Source organism: Palaemon carinicauda, chromosome 41 (genome assembly GCF_036898095.1).
Source record: "Palaemon carinicauda isolate YSFRI2023 chromosome 41, ASM3689809v2, whole genome shotgun sequence".
NCBI classification, from domain to species: domain Eukaryota; kingdom Metazoa; phylum Arthropoda; class Malacostraca; order Decapoda; family Palaemonidae; genus Palaemon; species Palaemon carinicauda.
Genome location: NC_090765.1, coordinates 49553876 through 49570240, shown reverse-complemented (window position 1 = coordinate 49570240; position 16365 = coordinate 49553876). Strand labels below are relative to the sequence as shown.

Below are 16365 nucleotides of genomic sequence, written 5' to 3'. Positions count from 1 at the left end.
ATACCCAGGGTCCTAAACCATTTCAAGATGGGAACCATCAACCTGGTGAATACTTGAAGAGCTGTCCTGAGACTCAAACATAGGCCTTTAAATAGGTAAATCTTTGACCCATTCATGAACGTCCTTATCTGCCAAGTCCCTAGTTGCCGATTCAATTATCCTCTATTGAACTATTGATGGCATTATGAAAAAAAAATATGCCAAAAACATTTATCAGCAGCCACTGAATTGGAAGTACAGGCTAAAATGTTTAAACCCACACCATTACTGTATAGAGTAGGGTGCTGTGGAATTGTCTCAAGTAAAGGGAATGTTGGCCCAAGTCTATAAAAAATATTCAATCTCATTTCCTAACTGGCCCAAGGACTGTTGAAAGAGTTTCCTGGGAAAACTTGGCAAGAACTGTATGCAGTACCTATCTGGAAGTGAAAAATTCAAAATTGAGCTCCAGCCCCCAACCTATGGGTAACTGGAATAACCTGTTGTAAAACCGGGGGTGTGTGTGTGTGTGTGTGTGTGTGTGTTTAGAACCACCTTTATAGCATTATTCTGTAGAAGTTTTATAGTCTTTAATTTCAAAAAGTGAACTTCGAATGAATAGTTTAAATAAGGGATGATTTGAGGAAAGCAGTTCGATAACCTTAGTTTACCATGAATGAGACCAAAGGATCGGGTTGAAAAGTTTCCCAAATCAAATGAAAGTGTGAAAGCCTTCCCCTTACTACAAACTCTAGGGAAGGACAGATTGTGTTCTTCAATAAGATCAAAGAGTCCTTTTACCACTGTGGCATGGCTGTCTGTTACGAACAAAACCATGCAAGTCTATCACAATTCCAAAAAGACTCCATGGGCGAGATAAAAATGGAGTTTTTATGATAAAACAAAGTTTTATGAATACTTACCTGGCAGTTATATATACATAGCTAATTATCTCTATTTCGGCAGAATTTTTCTGAAACTAGGCAACCGCCTTGTGGTGGTTGGGTGGTAACACCCGTTAAAGGGTGGTAGGAGGAATCATTCCCATTTTCTGTTCTTCAGTTCATCTATGCCCGACCTGTCTCCTGAGGGGAGGTGGGTGGGCCTTCGAATGTATATATAACTGCCAGGTAAGTATTCATAAAACTTTGTTTTATCATAAAAACTCCATTTTTATGAATAGAACTTACCTGGCAGTTATATATACATAGCTGATTAACACACTTGGAGGAGGGTGATAGACAGTAACATCGTTGGGGAAACAACCAAAAAAGTTGTAGGATAAATAAACACCTTGATTCCTTACCTGCTAAGGTAGCTGACTTCAAAGGTTCCTGCCTCTTGAGTCGCTTTCCCTTAGGAGTGTCAGCCAGGATGTGACCTGCAGTGCTGAAAACACTCAATCGAGTCTGTCAACGGGGTGAGACCAACAATCTGACTAGACTTCAGGACTACCTATTGCCCAAAATAAAAAACCGCAACTTTACCAAACCAACCACCTAACATTTGCAAAGTAGATAAAAATTATCTAACTAGACTGAGGTGACTGTACACAAGTCGAAGTCCTCAGACAACCAATAAAAAATACACCGACCTATGCACAAGTAAACAAAACTAAGGTTGAGGGGAGGTAGTAACTCCTTTGCCTAATACAGAAGCCATAGCTACGTATGGTCCCAAGGTATAACATTTCTCATAATCCACCCTCACCTCTCTGACGTAATGAGAGGCGAACACAGAGTTGCTCCTCCAGAATGTCGCATCCATAATTTGACGGAGCGACATGTTCTTGCGGTAAGCAAGCGAGGTCGCAATGGCCCTCACTTCGTGAGCTTGTACTTTTAAACGTCCGAAGTGTTCCTCCTCACACAAGAGATGCGCTTCTCTTATCACTTCCCTCAGGAAAAAGGACAAAGCGTTCTTGGAAAGGGGCTTTTGAGGATCTTTCCCAGAACACCACAGGGAGCTAGAAGAGCCTCTCACACTTTTCGTGCGAGACAAGTAGGTCTTGAGGGCTCGTACTGGACAGAGCAGCCTCTCTTGCTCTTGACCCACTAGGTTGGTCAAGTTAGGAACCTCAAAGGTCCTCGGCCAGGGCTTAGAAGGGTTCTCGTTCTTAGCGAGAAAGTCTAATCTCAAGGCACAAACTGCCCCATTCAGATTGAAGCCTACCTGTTTTTCAATTGCATGGACTTCACTAACTCTTTTAGCTGTTGCTAAGGCCAAAAGAAAGAGGGTCTTCTTGGTAACCTCCCTAAGGGGAGCCTGTGAGATGGGCTCAAATCTCTTGGTGCACAGAAATTTAAGAACCACATCAAGGTTCCAAGAAGGGGGCTTTAACTGGGTCTGCTTGGTCGTCTCAAAAGACTTCAAGAGGTCATGTAAGTCCTTATCGCGAGACAAGTCCAAGCCTCTATGCCGACAGACGGAAGAGAGCATACTTTTGTACCCTTTGATAGTGGACACAGCTAGCTTAGCGTCCTGTCTGAGGTACAACAAGAAATCTGCAATCTGGCTCACAGAGGTAGTGGATGAGGAAATCTTGTGCTTCCTACACCAAGCCCTAAAAGTCTCCCACTTGGACTGGTAGACCCTCTGCGAAGAGACCCTCCTCGCTCTGGCGATAGTTTTCGCAGCTTGCGCTGAAAAGCCTCTCGATCTGACGAGCTTCTCGATAGTCTGAAGGCAGTCAGATTGAGAGCGAGGGGGTTTTGATGATATCTCTCGAAGTGGGGTTGTCTGAGCAGATTTGGACTTGCAGGGAGGCTTCTTGGAAAGTCCATCAACAAGTCCACCACCTCCGTGAACTATTCCCTCATCGGCCAGAACGGAGCTATCAGGATCATCCGTCCCGCATCGAGGAGGGCGAATTTCCTGACTACCAGATTGATGATCTTGAACGGGGGAAAAGCATAAGTGTCCATCCCCGTCCAATCCATCAAAAAGGCGTCTACTGTTATTGCCTCTCTGTCCGGAACTAGGGAGCAATAGATGGGGATCCTCTTGGATAAGTTGGAGGCGAAAAGGTCGATGAGGGGTCTCCCCCACAGCCTCCAGAGACTCTGACAGACCTGTTGGTTGAGGGTCCATTCTGTGGGAAGGACCTGCCCTTTCCTGCTGAGCATGTCCGCCCTCACATTCTTCTGTCCCTGAACAAACCTCGTCAGCAGGTTTATCCTGTTCTCCTTCGCCCAAAGAAGGAGCTCTCTTGCTGTCTCGAACAGAGACAGAGAGTGAGTCCCTCCTTGCTTCCTGATGTAAGCAAGAGCTGTGGTGTTGTCTGAGTTGACCTCCACAATCTTCCCAGACACCAAGTCCTTGAAGGCCTTTAGCCCCAGAAAAATGGCCATCAGCTCCTTGTTGTTGATGTGCCATCCCAGCTGAATTCCTTCCCAATAGCCTGAGACCTCCTTGCTTCCTAGTGTTGCCCCCCATCCTGACTCTGATGCGTCTGAAAACAACAGTAGGTCTGGGTTCTTCTTGTGTAAGGAGATCCCTTCCCCTAACAAGGTTGGGTCCAGCCACCACTTCAGAAGAGTCTTGACTTCTATTGGAATGGGGAAGGAAAAGGAGTCTTCCTGCATCTTTCTGTTCCACGTCTTCGAAAGAAAGTGCTGAAGAGGCCTTAGGTGGAGTCTCCCCAGAGAGACAAACTGTTCGAGGGAGGATAGAGTCCCCAGCAAACTCATCCACTCCTTCGCTGTGCATCTCTTCTTGTCCAGGAAAGTTCTGACTTTTACAAGACACTTGGTCTGTCTTTCCTGAGAGGGAGAAGCCTGAAAAAGAACTGAATTCAGAACTATCCCCAAATAGAGAATAGTCTGATTCGGTCTGATCTGAGACTTCTCCCTGTTGATGACCAGGCCTAGATCTTGAGCCATCATAAAAGTCTTCCGTAAATCCTCCAGACATTTCTCCCTCGATCGTGAACGAATCAGCCAATCGTCCAGATAGAAGGATATCCTTATCCCCTCCTGATGCAGCCAACCTGACACATTCACCATTACCCTGGTGAAGACTTGAGGAGCCGTGCTGAGACCGAAGCAAAGAGCTCTTGAATTGGAAGCACTTGCCCTGCATTACAAATCTCAGGTACTTCCTCGAAGTCGGATGGATGGGGACATGGAAATATGCGTCCTGCAAGTCGAGGGACACCATCCAGTCCCCTGGACGTACTGACGCCAGCACCGACTGAGTCGTCTCCATGGAGAACTTTGTCTTCTCCACAAATACGTTGAGAGCGCTGACATCCAGGACGGGTCTCCATCCGCCCGAGTTCTTGGGGACCAGAAACAGGCGATTGTAAAAGCCTGGGGAGGATAGATCCCGAACCGGTTCTATCGCCCCCTTGTCTAGCATTTGGTTGACAAGGTCTACTAGGGCCTTCTGTTTCCCCGGATCTGAGTACCGGGCTACTAAGGCCAGCGGAGCATCTGCGAGAGGAGGTTTTTTCAGAAAGGGGACCTTGTATCCTTCCTTGATGACTGAGAGGGACCAGGTGTCCGCCCCTCTCCTCTTCCAAGACTGCCAAAAACCTGACAGTCTTGCGCCTACTGTCTGGAGGAGACGAACTTCATTTTCTGGAGCGAGGTCTGAAAGAACCCCTGGTAGATCTTGGTCCTGATTCTTGCCTTCTCCCTCTAAAACCTGGTCTTGAAGTAGTCCTGCCCCGAAAGGGCTGCTGGAATCTCCTTTCCTCCCGTTTCAAAGAAGAAGGAGGGGCTGCCAAGGGCTTACGAGCAGAACGAGATAAAAGGTCTTGGGTGGCTTTTTGGGCCAGAGAACGCGTAATGTCATTAACCAGGGACTCGGGAAAAAGATGTTGAGAGAGGGGGGCGTAAAGAAGCTCAGACTTTTGTGCATTGGTAACAGACCTAGAAGCAAAAGAGCAAAGCAGAGTTCTCTTCTTTAGGACCCCAGCTGAGAACAGAGCAGCCAACTCATTCGCCCCATCTCTGAGGGCCTTATCCATACAGGACATAATACTGGTAAGGTCCCTAGATCCTTCCATCTGTTCAGTTTTCCTTGCGAGAGTCCCAAGCGACCAGTCTAGGAAACTAAAAACCTCAAAGGCTCTAAAAATACCTTTGACGAGATGATCCAGCTCCGACATCGACCACATGACCTTGGCTGAGTTGAGAGCATGCCTTCTAGCAGAGTCCACTAAACCAGAGAAGTCACCCTTGGAGGAGGAAGGCACTCCCAGACCCAAAGGTTCTCCAGTTGCATACCACATACCCGCTCTTGAAGCAAGACGAGCTGGTGGAAACGAGAAGGAAGTCTTAACTGTTTGTCTCCGCTCCATCATCCAGTCATCAATCTTCGTGAGAGCCTTCTTTGCGGAGATAGACAGCTTCATCTTGATGAAGGCCGACTGTTTCTTGGCCTTCTTTCTGTTAAATTGGGACTGAGGAGATTGAGGGGCAGCAGGTTGGAATTTCTCTCCAAAAAGTTCAAGAAGGGAGCGAGAGAGAACTTTGTAATCTCCCACAGCATCGGCAGGATTATCATCATCATCAGAAACATCCTCGAGGTCCTGATCCACATCTGCAATATCCTTCGAAAGAGAAGAAGGATCCTTAGAACCCGACGAGGGCAAATCAAAGGCATCATCCTGCAAAAGACGGGTTGCATCCTGGAGTCCCGCGCTAGAAGAATCCTTGGGACGAGAGGCAGTATCGTCCTGAAGAGGCAGGGTGGTATCGCCCTGGGACCGAGAACGAGAGGCAGAGTCATTCTGACGTCGAGAGCGAGAGGCGGTATCGTCGTGGCGGCGAGAATGAGAGGCGGTATTGTCGTGGCGTCGTGAACGAGAGGCGGTATCGTCGTGGCGTCGAGAACTAGGGTCGGTATCGTCGTGGCGTCGTGAACGAGAGGAGGTATCGTCGTGGCGAAGCGAACGAGAGGAGGTATCGTCGTGGCGAAGCGAATGAGAGGAGGTATCGTGCTGGTAACGTGAACGGGAGGTGGTATCGTCTTGGCATCGAGAACGAGAAGCAGCATCGTTCGATAAGGTATCGTCCCGGTATCGAGAACGAGAAAACGTATCGCCCTGGTATCGCGAAGAAGTATTGCCTGGTGAAAGCACACTTTCCTCATCCTGGCGTAGAAAGGGAGAAGTTTTCTTTAAAGAAGAACTCCGTTCTCTCTCAGAAGCAGACTTCTTAATCGGCAACGAGTCATCTTTACGTCTGTCAGACTGGGCGTGAGGGCGGCTAAAGGCTTGTACTAAAGTCAAAAGTTGTTCCTGCATGACAGACATAAAGGATTTAGCAACATCAGCTGGGTCTTGCGGCCCCGAAGGGGGGGGGCTGACGAATAACACTCGTAGAAGGGGGAGGATCTTCGGCAGCAGGCTTCGCCCTTTTCACAGGCACGGAGTCGAAATCATCCTCCGACGGACAAGGTTCATAACTGCTAGAACCGGGAGAGAAAGAACGAGACCGTTCGTCGCGGTTCCATCTCCTCTTAGTAGGTCTTGAAGCTTCAAACTTCCATTTACGTCTGGACGAATTCGGAGAAGAAAACAACACATCCGACAAGTCTTTCCCGTGACGGTCAAGAGCAGCCTGGGAATCGACAACAGGACTGTCTGAGGCGACGGCTGACCGAGGGTACGTACCTCTCACCCCCTTTCGGTCATCGACATACCTTCTCCCTTGGTCCTGGGAGCTTGGTAGAGGTCTAGGCCTAGGGGTATGACAGATTCGGTCAGTCGCCACCTCCACTGCACTAACACAAGCACTTTCACTTTCCTTACCTTTAAAGGCCTCCAGTTGTTCTTTAATGGCCTTCAACTCGGCTGCCAGGCTAGCGTACCGAGGGTCATCCGTAGATACGGAAACTGTAGGAGGTGCAGGAGTTACTACCTCAAGGGATGGATCAACTTCCAAAGAGGAATCAATAATAGGATCAATAGATAAATCTACGCTAAGTTCGTCTTCCTTACCACTAACAGACTTAGACTTAGACCTAGAAGCTCTCCTAACTCTATCGAGCTCTAGCTTACGCACATAGCGCTTCATAATTAACCAATCTTTCTCATCCAAAACCTTACATTCCCCGCACCTATTATCAAGGGCACAAACAAAACCCCTACAATTAGAACAAACGGTGTGAGGGTCTACCGCCATTTTCGGTAGTCTCACCTTACATTCCTCATTCGCACAGATACGGTAATGACTCTTTTCACTCATAATGAAAAACAGCAAAAAAATCTTAAGAGAAAACAAAATACAACGCTCGCCAAAACCCCAAATCAGAGTACTTCACCAAAAAAAGCAGACTGGTACACCGAGCAGGGAAACCGAAGAAAAACTCTTAATGACGGACCAACGTGTTGTCGATCCGGCCGGCAGAGATGAACTGAAGAACAGAAAACGGGAATGATTCCTCCTACCACCCTTTAACGGGTGTTACCACCCAACCACCACAAGGCGGTTGCCTAGTTTTAGAAAAATTCTGCCGAAATAGAGATAATTAGCTATGTATATATAACTGCCAGGTAAGTTCTATTCATAAAATTTTTTTTTTTGAGAAGTAGCTACTGAACAGCTTTCATGAAAATGAGCTAATAGCACCAATTTGTGTTCCGGAGGCTACCTGAAATACAACATAATTAACCTTATCTTGATGTAATATGAGAATCATTATAAAAGAAGTAATCAAATAAAGTTTCTGTGCATTGGATACTGCCCAAAAAATAGAAGAGAATAGCTATTACCTATGTTTTACTACAAAATCCAAAAATACTGTAGCACTATCCAGAGACCCATCTGAAATAGTTTAATTCAAATATGTCAAATAATCCAAAACAAGATTAAGGACAAAAATAATCCCTACTACTAACTTTGTAAAAGATAAGACCTTAACTATTGTATACTCTAATAACCTTTTACCCCCAGGCTCTTTGGAAATTTCCAACCCTTAACCCCCACAGGGTTATTTTTTTCACAGCACATTTTGCAGTATATTTTTTTCAAATTGCTCTAACAGCCTTAATTTTAGTCATAGAGAGGTCAGGTTGTCTCATTCTCTTGGAAAAGGCCTGAATTTTTTCAAAAAATTATCATAAATATGAAAAAAAAAAAATGTTATAGCATTTTTTTGCAAGGACGTACCGGTATGTCCATGGAGGTAAACGGATGGGTTTTGTGAAACGTACCAGTACGTCCTTTGGGGGCAAAAGAGTTAACAAGAGAACATGTTTCTTTAATCAAACTTTAAAATGTTATTTTCATTAGTAAAATAAATTTTTGAATATACTTACCTGATGATCATGTAGCTGTCAACTCTGTTGCCCGACAGAAATCTACGGTCGGGATACGCCAGCGATCGCTATACAGGTGGGGGTGTACACAACAGCGCCATCTGTGAGTAGGTACTCAAGTACTTCTTGTCAACAAGAACTCAATTTTCTCCTCGGTCCACTGGTTCTCTATGGGGAGGAAGGGTGGGTCCTTAAATTCATGATCATCGGGTAAGTATATTCAAAAATTTATTTTACTAATGAAAATAACATTTTTCAATATTAATCTTACCCGATGATCATGTAGCTGATTCACACCCAGGGTGGTGGGTGGAGACCAGCATACATGTTAACAAAGAAGCTAAGTATCCCGTATTTCATTTTATTAGTTATTCAAAAATAACATAAAATAAATAAGTACCTGGTAAGGAAGACGACTTGAACCATTACTCTGCCTTTATTAAGTACGTCTTCCTTACTGAGCGTAGCGGTCCTCTTAGGATGCTGAACGACTCTTAGGTGCTGAAGTATAAAGGGCTGCAACCCATACTAAAGGACCTCATCACAACCTTTAACCTCGGCGCTTCTCAAGAAAGAATTGACCACCCGTCAAATCAACAAGGATGTGGAAGGCTTCTTAGCCGACCGTACAACCCATAAAAAGTATTCAAGAGAAAGGTTAAAAAGGTTATGGGATTATGGGAATGTAGTGGCTGAGCCCCCACCTACTACTGCATTCGTTGCTACGAATGGTCCCAGGGTGTAGCAGTTCTCGTAAAGAGACTGGACATCTTTGAGATAGAATGATGCGAACACTGACTTGCTTCTCCAATAGGTTGCATCCATAACACTCTGCAGAGAACGGTTCTGTTTGAAGGCCACTGAAGTAGCCACAGCTCTCACTTCATGTGTCCTTACCTTCAGCAAAGCAAGGTCTTCTTCCTTCAGATGAGAATGTGCTTCCCTAATCAGAAGCCTGATTTAGTAAGAAACTGAGTTCTTAGACATTGGAAGAGAAGGCTTCTTGATAGCACACCATAAGGCTTCTGATTGTCCTCGTAAAGGTTATGACCTTTTTAGATAGTACCTAAGAGCTCTAACTGGGCAAAGTACTCTCTCCAGTTCGTTCCCCACCAAGTTGGACAGGCTTGGGATCTCGAACGACTTAGGCCAAGAACGTGAAGGAAGCTCGTTTTAGCAAAAAACCGAGCTGCAAGGAACATGTAGCCGTTTCAGATGTGAAAACTATGTTCCTGCTGAAGGTGTGGATCTCACTTACTCTTTTAGCTGTTGCCAAGCACACGAGGAAAAGAGTTTTTAATGTGAGGTCCTTAAAAGAGGCTGATTGGAGAGGTTCAAATCTTGATGACATAAGGAACCTTAGGACCACGTCTAGATTCCAGCCTGGAGTGGACAACCGACGTTCCTTTGAGGTCTTAAAAGACCTAAGGAGGTCCTGTAGATCTTTGTTGGTGGAAAGATCCAAGCCTCTGTGGCGGAAAACCGCTGCCAACATACTTCCGTAACCCTTGATCGTAGGAGCTGAAAGGGATCTTACGTTCCTTAGATGTAACAGGAAGTCAGCAATCTGGGTTACAGTGGTACTGATTGAGGAAACTGCATTGGCCTTGTACCAGCTTCGGAAGACTTCCCATTTAGACTGATAGACTCTGAGAGTGGATGTCCTCCTTGCTCTGGCAATCGCTCTGGCTGCCTCCTTCGAAAAGCCTCTAGCTCTTGAGAGTCTTTCGATAGTCTGAAGGCAGTCAGACGAAGCGCGTGGAGGTTTGGGTGTACCTTCTTTACGTGAGGTTGACGTAGAAGGTCCACTCCTAGAGGAAGAGTCCTGGGAATGTCGACCAGCCATTGCAGTACCTCTATGAACCATTCTCTCGCGGGCCAGAGGGGAGCAACCAACGTCAGCCGTGTCCCTTTGCGAGAGGCGAACTTCTGAAGTACCCTGTTGACAATCTTGAACGGCGGGAATGCATACAGGTCGAGATGGGACCAATCCAGCAGAAAAGCATCCACGTGAACTGCTGCTGGGTCCGGAATCGGAGAACAATACAACGGGAGCCTCTAGGTTATCGAGGTAGCGAACAGATCTATGGTTGGCTGACCCCACAGGGCCCAAAGTCTGCTGCAAACATTCTTGTGAAGGGTCCACTCTGTGGGGATGACCTGACCCTTCCGGCTGAGGCGATCTGCCATGACATTCATATCACCCTGAATGAACCTCGTTACCAGCGTGAGCTTTCGATCTTTTGACCAGATGAGGAGGTCCCTTGCGATCTAGAACAACTTCCTCGAATGAGTCCCTCCCTGCTTGGAGATGTAAGCCAAGGCTGTGGTGTTGTCGGAGTCCACCTCCACCACCTTGTTAAGCTGGAGGGACTTGAAGTTTATCAAGGCTAGATGAACCGCCAACAGCTCCTTGCAATTGATGTGAAGTGTCCTTTGCTCCTGATTCCATGTTCCCGAGCATTCCTGTCCGTCCAAAGTCGCACCCCAGCCCGTGTCTGATGCGTCCGAGAAGAGACGGCGGTCGGGTTTCTGAACAGCCAAAGGTAGACCTTCCTTGAGAAGAAAGCTGTTCTTTCACCACGTTAGAGTAGACCTCATCTCTTCGGAAACAGGAACTGAGACCGTCTCTAGCGTCATGTCCTTTATCCAGTGAGCAGCTAGATGATACTGAAGGGGGCGGAGGTGGAGTCTCCCTAACTCGATGAACAGGGCCAGCGATGAAAGTGTCCCTGTTAGACTCATCCACTACCTGACTGAGCATCGGTTCCTTCTCAGCATGCTCTGGATGCATTCTAGGGCTTGGTAGATCCTTGGGGCCGACGGAAAAGCCCGAAAAGCTCGACTCTGAAGCTCCATACCCAGGTAGACAATGGTCTGGGATGGGACGAGCTGGGACTCCTCTAAATTGACCAGGAGGCCCAGTTCCTTGGTCAGATCCATAGTCCATCTGAGATTCTCCAGACAGCGACGACTTGTGGGAGCTCTTAAAAGCCAGTCGTCTGACGGAGCCGGACACAAGATCATGGTACTGCTGCACAGTCTGTGAACTGTCAACCATGGGGAAGCGAGGAAGTACAGCGACAACCCGAAACTGTCTAGACTGTCTGGGTAGTACAGACAACTCCTTATCGGGTTGCTGAGGTTGCCGCACTGCGTCACAACAAGTCACCTCTGCTGGTTGTTGAACGTCTTCCCAGTGACACACTGACTCCGTAAACAAAAATCCTCTAACAAGGACTAAGCTTGGACTGCATGTCTTGCAACAAAGCTCAAGGTCTATGGGAGCAGGTGTGGCAACAGACGGGGTTAGCGACTGAAGCGGAACCATTACCCTCCCTGGAAGCATGTTATGCTTAAATAAAAGTCCATAGGAGGCTAAGCAGCTTAAGGCTCCTCTCCAAATGACAGAGTCCTCAAGGGAATATCAGAAGGAGGGAGAATAGCACTTTCTCATCTACAGGAACCATATCCGAGAAAAGCTAAGTTCTCTCAGTGAGGGTTTCACTGGTGCAAAAGCAGCAGACCAGAAGGCAACGTTATGAAACTGCTTGACAGTCTTGTGAGTTGGCAACAACCAAAGATGTGTGATTGAGGAGCATGCGGTAAGGTATGCAGAGCATGCTGTAAGGTATGCAGAGCATGCTGTAAGGTATGCAGAGCATGCTGCATGGGATGAGGCTCATGCTGCATGGGATGAGGCTCAAGCTGCATGGTATGAGGCTCATGCTGCATGGGATGAGGCTCATGCTGCATGGGATGAGGCTCATGCCGCATGGGTTGAGGAGGATGCCGCATAGCATGAGGCTCCTGCCTCATGGGTTGAGGAGGTTGCCGCATAGCATGAGGCTCCTGCCTCATGGGTTGAGGAGGATGCCGCATAGCATGAGGCTCCTGCCTCATGGGTTGAGGAGGTTGCCGCATAGCATGAGGCTCCTGCCTCATGGGTTGAGGAGGTTGCCGCATAGCATGAGGCTCCTGCCTCATGGGTTGAGGAGGATGCCGCATAGCATGAGGCTCCTGCCTCATGGGTTGAGGAGGATGCCGCATAGCATGAGGCTCCTGCCGCATAGCATGAGGCTCCTGCCTCATGGGTTGAGGAGGTTGCCGCATAGCATGAGGCTCCTGCCTCATGGGTTGAGGAGGATGCCGCATAGCATGAGGCTCCTGCCTCATGGGTGAGGAGGTTGCCGCATAGCATGAGGCTCCTGCCTCATGGGTTGAGGAGGATGCCGCATAGCATGAGGCTCCTGCCTCATGGTTGAGGAGGATGCCGCATAGCATGAGGCTCCTGCCTCATGGGTTGAGGAGGTTGCCGCATAGCATGAGGCTCCTGCCTCATGGGTTGAGGAGGATGCCGCATAGCATGAGGCTCCTGCCTCATGGGTTGAGGAGGTTGCCGCATAGTGCTGGAACCCGGCAACTCCCGATGCGGCAGCTCACGCATGAAAGCAGGAGGCGCAGCAAGAACATGCGTCTGGCAGGGTGGACTGCGCATCGGAGGTGGAGCTCTCACAGGTGGAGGGTGGGAGCAGGCAGCCGCAGTATCTGCTGAGCGCACAACCTCGGCGGGTTGTAGGTTAACAGGCTGCATTGTCAACCTTCCAGCATGATACTCCTATATGAAGGAGCAAGCTGAGACTGTATAGTCTGCAGCATGGACCACTAGGGTCTATGAAAGACAACAACAAACGGAGCTACTGTCCGTTGTGACTGAGGGTCTAAAACAGCTGGTGCGGCAACAGACGGAGTTACTGCCTGTTGCGGTACCACCTTGCCTCTCTGGGAGGTGTGCAGTTGTCGTACTGCAGCAAGTCCGAACTGACCCAGTGGCTACACCTAGGCCGTTGGACTTGCGCGGAAGGGACCGACTTGCACTTAAAAGCTGCAAGATTTGGTCCATGGTTTCTGCGAGAAACCTCTTCCGCAGACGAGGAATAAATGGGCTCTCTCGTCTTTGTGTGGGTGGGGTGATCACGTCGGCAACGTGTGTAGATACACCCGAAACCACGGAGGGAAACGTCTGTTCGTCGATCAAGGCCTGATGAACCCATAAGTCCTTCGACATTACTTCTCCCCTGGGCTTGGGAGCTTGTAAGAGGTCCCAGACTAGGCGAACAACTGGCACGAACAGACGAACCCTCGAACGCAACACTGTAACACTTTGCGCTTATCACTTTATCACTTTTGATTTTCTGTTTGCACTTATTTCACTGAACTCGAAACTTTAAGTGGTTTGTACCTGAAACACGCAATCCTATCCTTCATTAAAAGTTAGTAATTGCGAAAACAGTATTACAATGTAACAGAAAAACATAATGAAAGATAAAGAATTCAGTGGCTGGAAAAGAGACTAAACACTAGATCAAATAAACTACGTTTAAAATCTCTCACCGCATAAAGCCTGGGAACAAGAATAAAACTCTAGAAACGTTTTACCTTCTTCCCCTAAAGAGACTAGGGAGAAGAGCAAAAACGATAACAACGTTACCCGCTTGAACGAAACGTTTATCCTCCTCTCTCTCCCTCCGTCTCTATCTCTCTCTCTCTCTCTCTTGACTTAGAACCTGAGAGATGAGCCCAATTATATATATCGTTAAAACATATTATTTGTTAAAGGAAAAAAACTGAAAGGTTTCCCAAATAAAAAGTTCCTTTATTAGAATTAAAACCATTTAAGCTAAGAAAGAATGAACAAAACGCTAGAATCGGTTTACTCTTACTGCAACGTGAAACCGTGAATACTCTCTCTCTCTATCGTAACGATAGAGCGCAAGTTGAACGTTCTGAACGTCAACAACTGCGGAGACAAAACAAAACGTTAGTTCAACTTTGAAAACAGTACGAGACTATCAAAGAAATTCTTTCAAAAACATTAAAATTAAAATAGCATAAAATCTTAACAGGAAAAACGATATGACGGGCTCAATGTTAATTAACTTCGGTTCCAAGTAATGACCGCCTACTATTAGGAAAGGTCGCATATAAACAAACATAAAAATTAATTTTTATAAGTTTATAATAAATGGAAGTTAATCGAAGAGGCCTATAAAAGGCGGAGAGATATAAAATAAATCTATAACTTTGTTAAGCAAAATTAAGAAAGAGAGTCTAAACTCTCTTCGACACCAACACTTCCTTCTAAGGGAAGGGTCGGCCATTTAAAAGTGAAAGAGAGTTCATACTCTCTTCGTCACCATAATTAAATCAAATTAATTCCAAAAGCTTGCTAAGCTAATGATAAAGCTTCCTGAATAGCGAAGGCTAAACTCTAGAGCAAATACATCACCAAATCGTGAACAATAACTCCAGAATCAACAGCGTATCCAAGTAGGTCTAGCCGGTGGCACGACAGAGGAAAAATTGAGTTCTTGTTGACAAGAAGTACTTGAGTACCTGCTCACAGATGGCGCTGTTGTGTACACCCCCACCTGTATAGCGATCGCTGGCGTATCCCGACCGTAGATTTCTGTCGGGCAACAGAGTTGACAGCTACATGATCATCGGGTAAGATTAATATTGAAAAACCCTGTATGTAAAGACGTTCTTTTGTTCACATTATCAGTGGAATCAAGAGGATTAGCTTGTTCAAGGAGAAATTACTTTTTTTTATAAACTAAAGAATGTGTCTTTAAGATAAAGCCTTAACAGGGACCATAATTCAATCACGCTGTCACTGAAAATATTATTAAGCTTCAGAGTATAGGTCACCTTAGAGGCAGCAGCATTCGATGACAATAGAGTAAGAATTATCCATACTTACCTAGACCAATCTATTCACATACAAATCTGCAATAAGCTTTGTCAAAGACTGAAATAGAGATATACTCCTCAATTCAGTTTCTTCTATTTACTAATCATCTTTATGTTTGTATTCCATATCAATTTTCCTTCCTGTTGTTTACTATGTTTGCGTCTGCGCAAGGCAAGGGACTCGCTTTGGCAATACAAATACTAGTTCCCACATAAATGTCATTATGGAAAATTCCTGATATGCTAGTGGGCAAGCCTACAAAAAACTTATCCTCATCACTACTTGAAACATGATGAAACAGGCAGGATACAAGAAAACTGAAAAGACACGGGCTATGGTCTACTCATGCCATAGTACTGTCATACACTGCCAAATAATTGCAATACTACACTAGAGGGGCAGAGTAATTACAAGGAAAGAAAACAGAACATTTTTAGTTTTAAGGCAGATATGGACATTTAACCAGCTTTGAGAATGTGAAGCAATATGAATGAGTATTATAAAAATATAGAAGGTTAAGTAGAGTTGAACATATATTTTATCTTTGGATAACTTTAAATACCTTTTTAAATGCTAATTTATTTATAATAAAAGAAGGTAATTAGATTTTCCATTCTTTTATAAATAACTTCATCACTTTCTTGAGAGAGAGAGAGAGAGAGAGAGAGAGAGAGAGAGAGAGAGAGAGAGAGAGAGAGAGAGAGAGAGAGAGAGAATGTGTGTGTGTATGTGTAAGAGAAAAAAATCAAGTAAAGGAAATATTTATTAGTTTAGATGAACAAAGAGTACGTCAAAGATCCAGTACTTACATTATCTGTCCTATCTGCATACTGTACGAGTATATCAGGAGTGTCTACTGGTTCAAAAGTAAGAGTTGAGGCCTGACCAGTAACAGGAGGTGTAACCTTTGCCATCAGAACACTGTCCGTAACATCAACCATGCCACAGTCACGTGCAACACTGATTGCAGTAAGGATGTTATCACCTAAGAATAAGAAATTCCCATTATAAAAGTGTGCAACTAAACTTTAGAAACTGAAGTAGTCAAACCTTCAAATTACTGTTTATTGACATATATCATAAATTCACCATATGCCTTTCTTATCCATTGGGAGAGGGGGGGGGGGGGCACCATAGGGGTCCAGACAAGTCATCATCAAATTTTTACGGATGAGGTGGCATGCCCAAGGCACTTACCCTTGACCACAATAGATGCAGGTACCAATTTACAGCTGGGGGGAAACATAAACTGAAAGCTGTACCAGTCAGCCATGACATCCAATGTATTTGTACGTACATACATTTTCCCTATATGCCTGGTTCCCCCTCAAAGCGAGTGGTTTCTGAACGTTAGTCTTTCATT

At 45.9% G+C, this 16365-nt stretch overlaps 1 protein-coding gene across 11 annotated transcripts in view; it reads right to left on the bottom strand.

Annotated features, from left to right (window-relative positions):
* The window catches only part of LOC137632617 (polyamine-transporting ATPase 13A3-like), a 236480-nt gene that overhangs the window by 31270 nt on the left and 188845 nt on the right, over nucleotides 1–16365 (bottom strand). For all 11 annotated transcript variants that reach the window (XM_068364671.1, XM_068364669.1, XM_068364673.1 and 8 more), the window contains one exon: nucleotides 15812–15987. In XM_068364671.1, the coding sequence (XP_068220772.1) occupies nucleotides 15812–15987 (176 nt within the window). The remainder of the gene's footprint in view (nucleotides 1–15811; nucleotides 15988–16365) is intronic.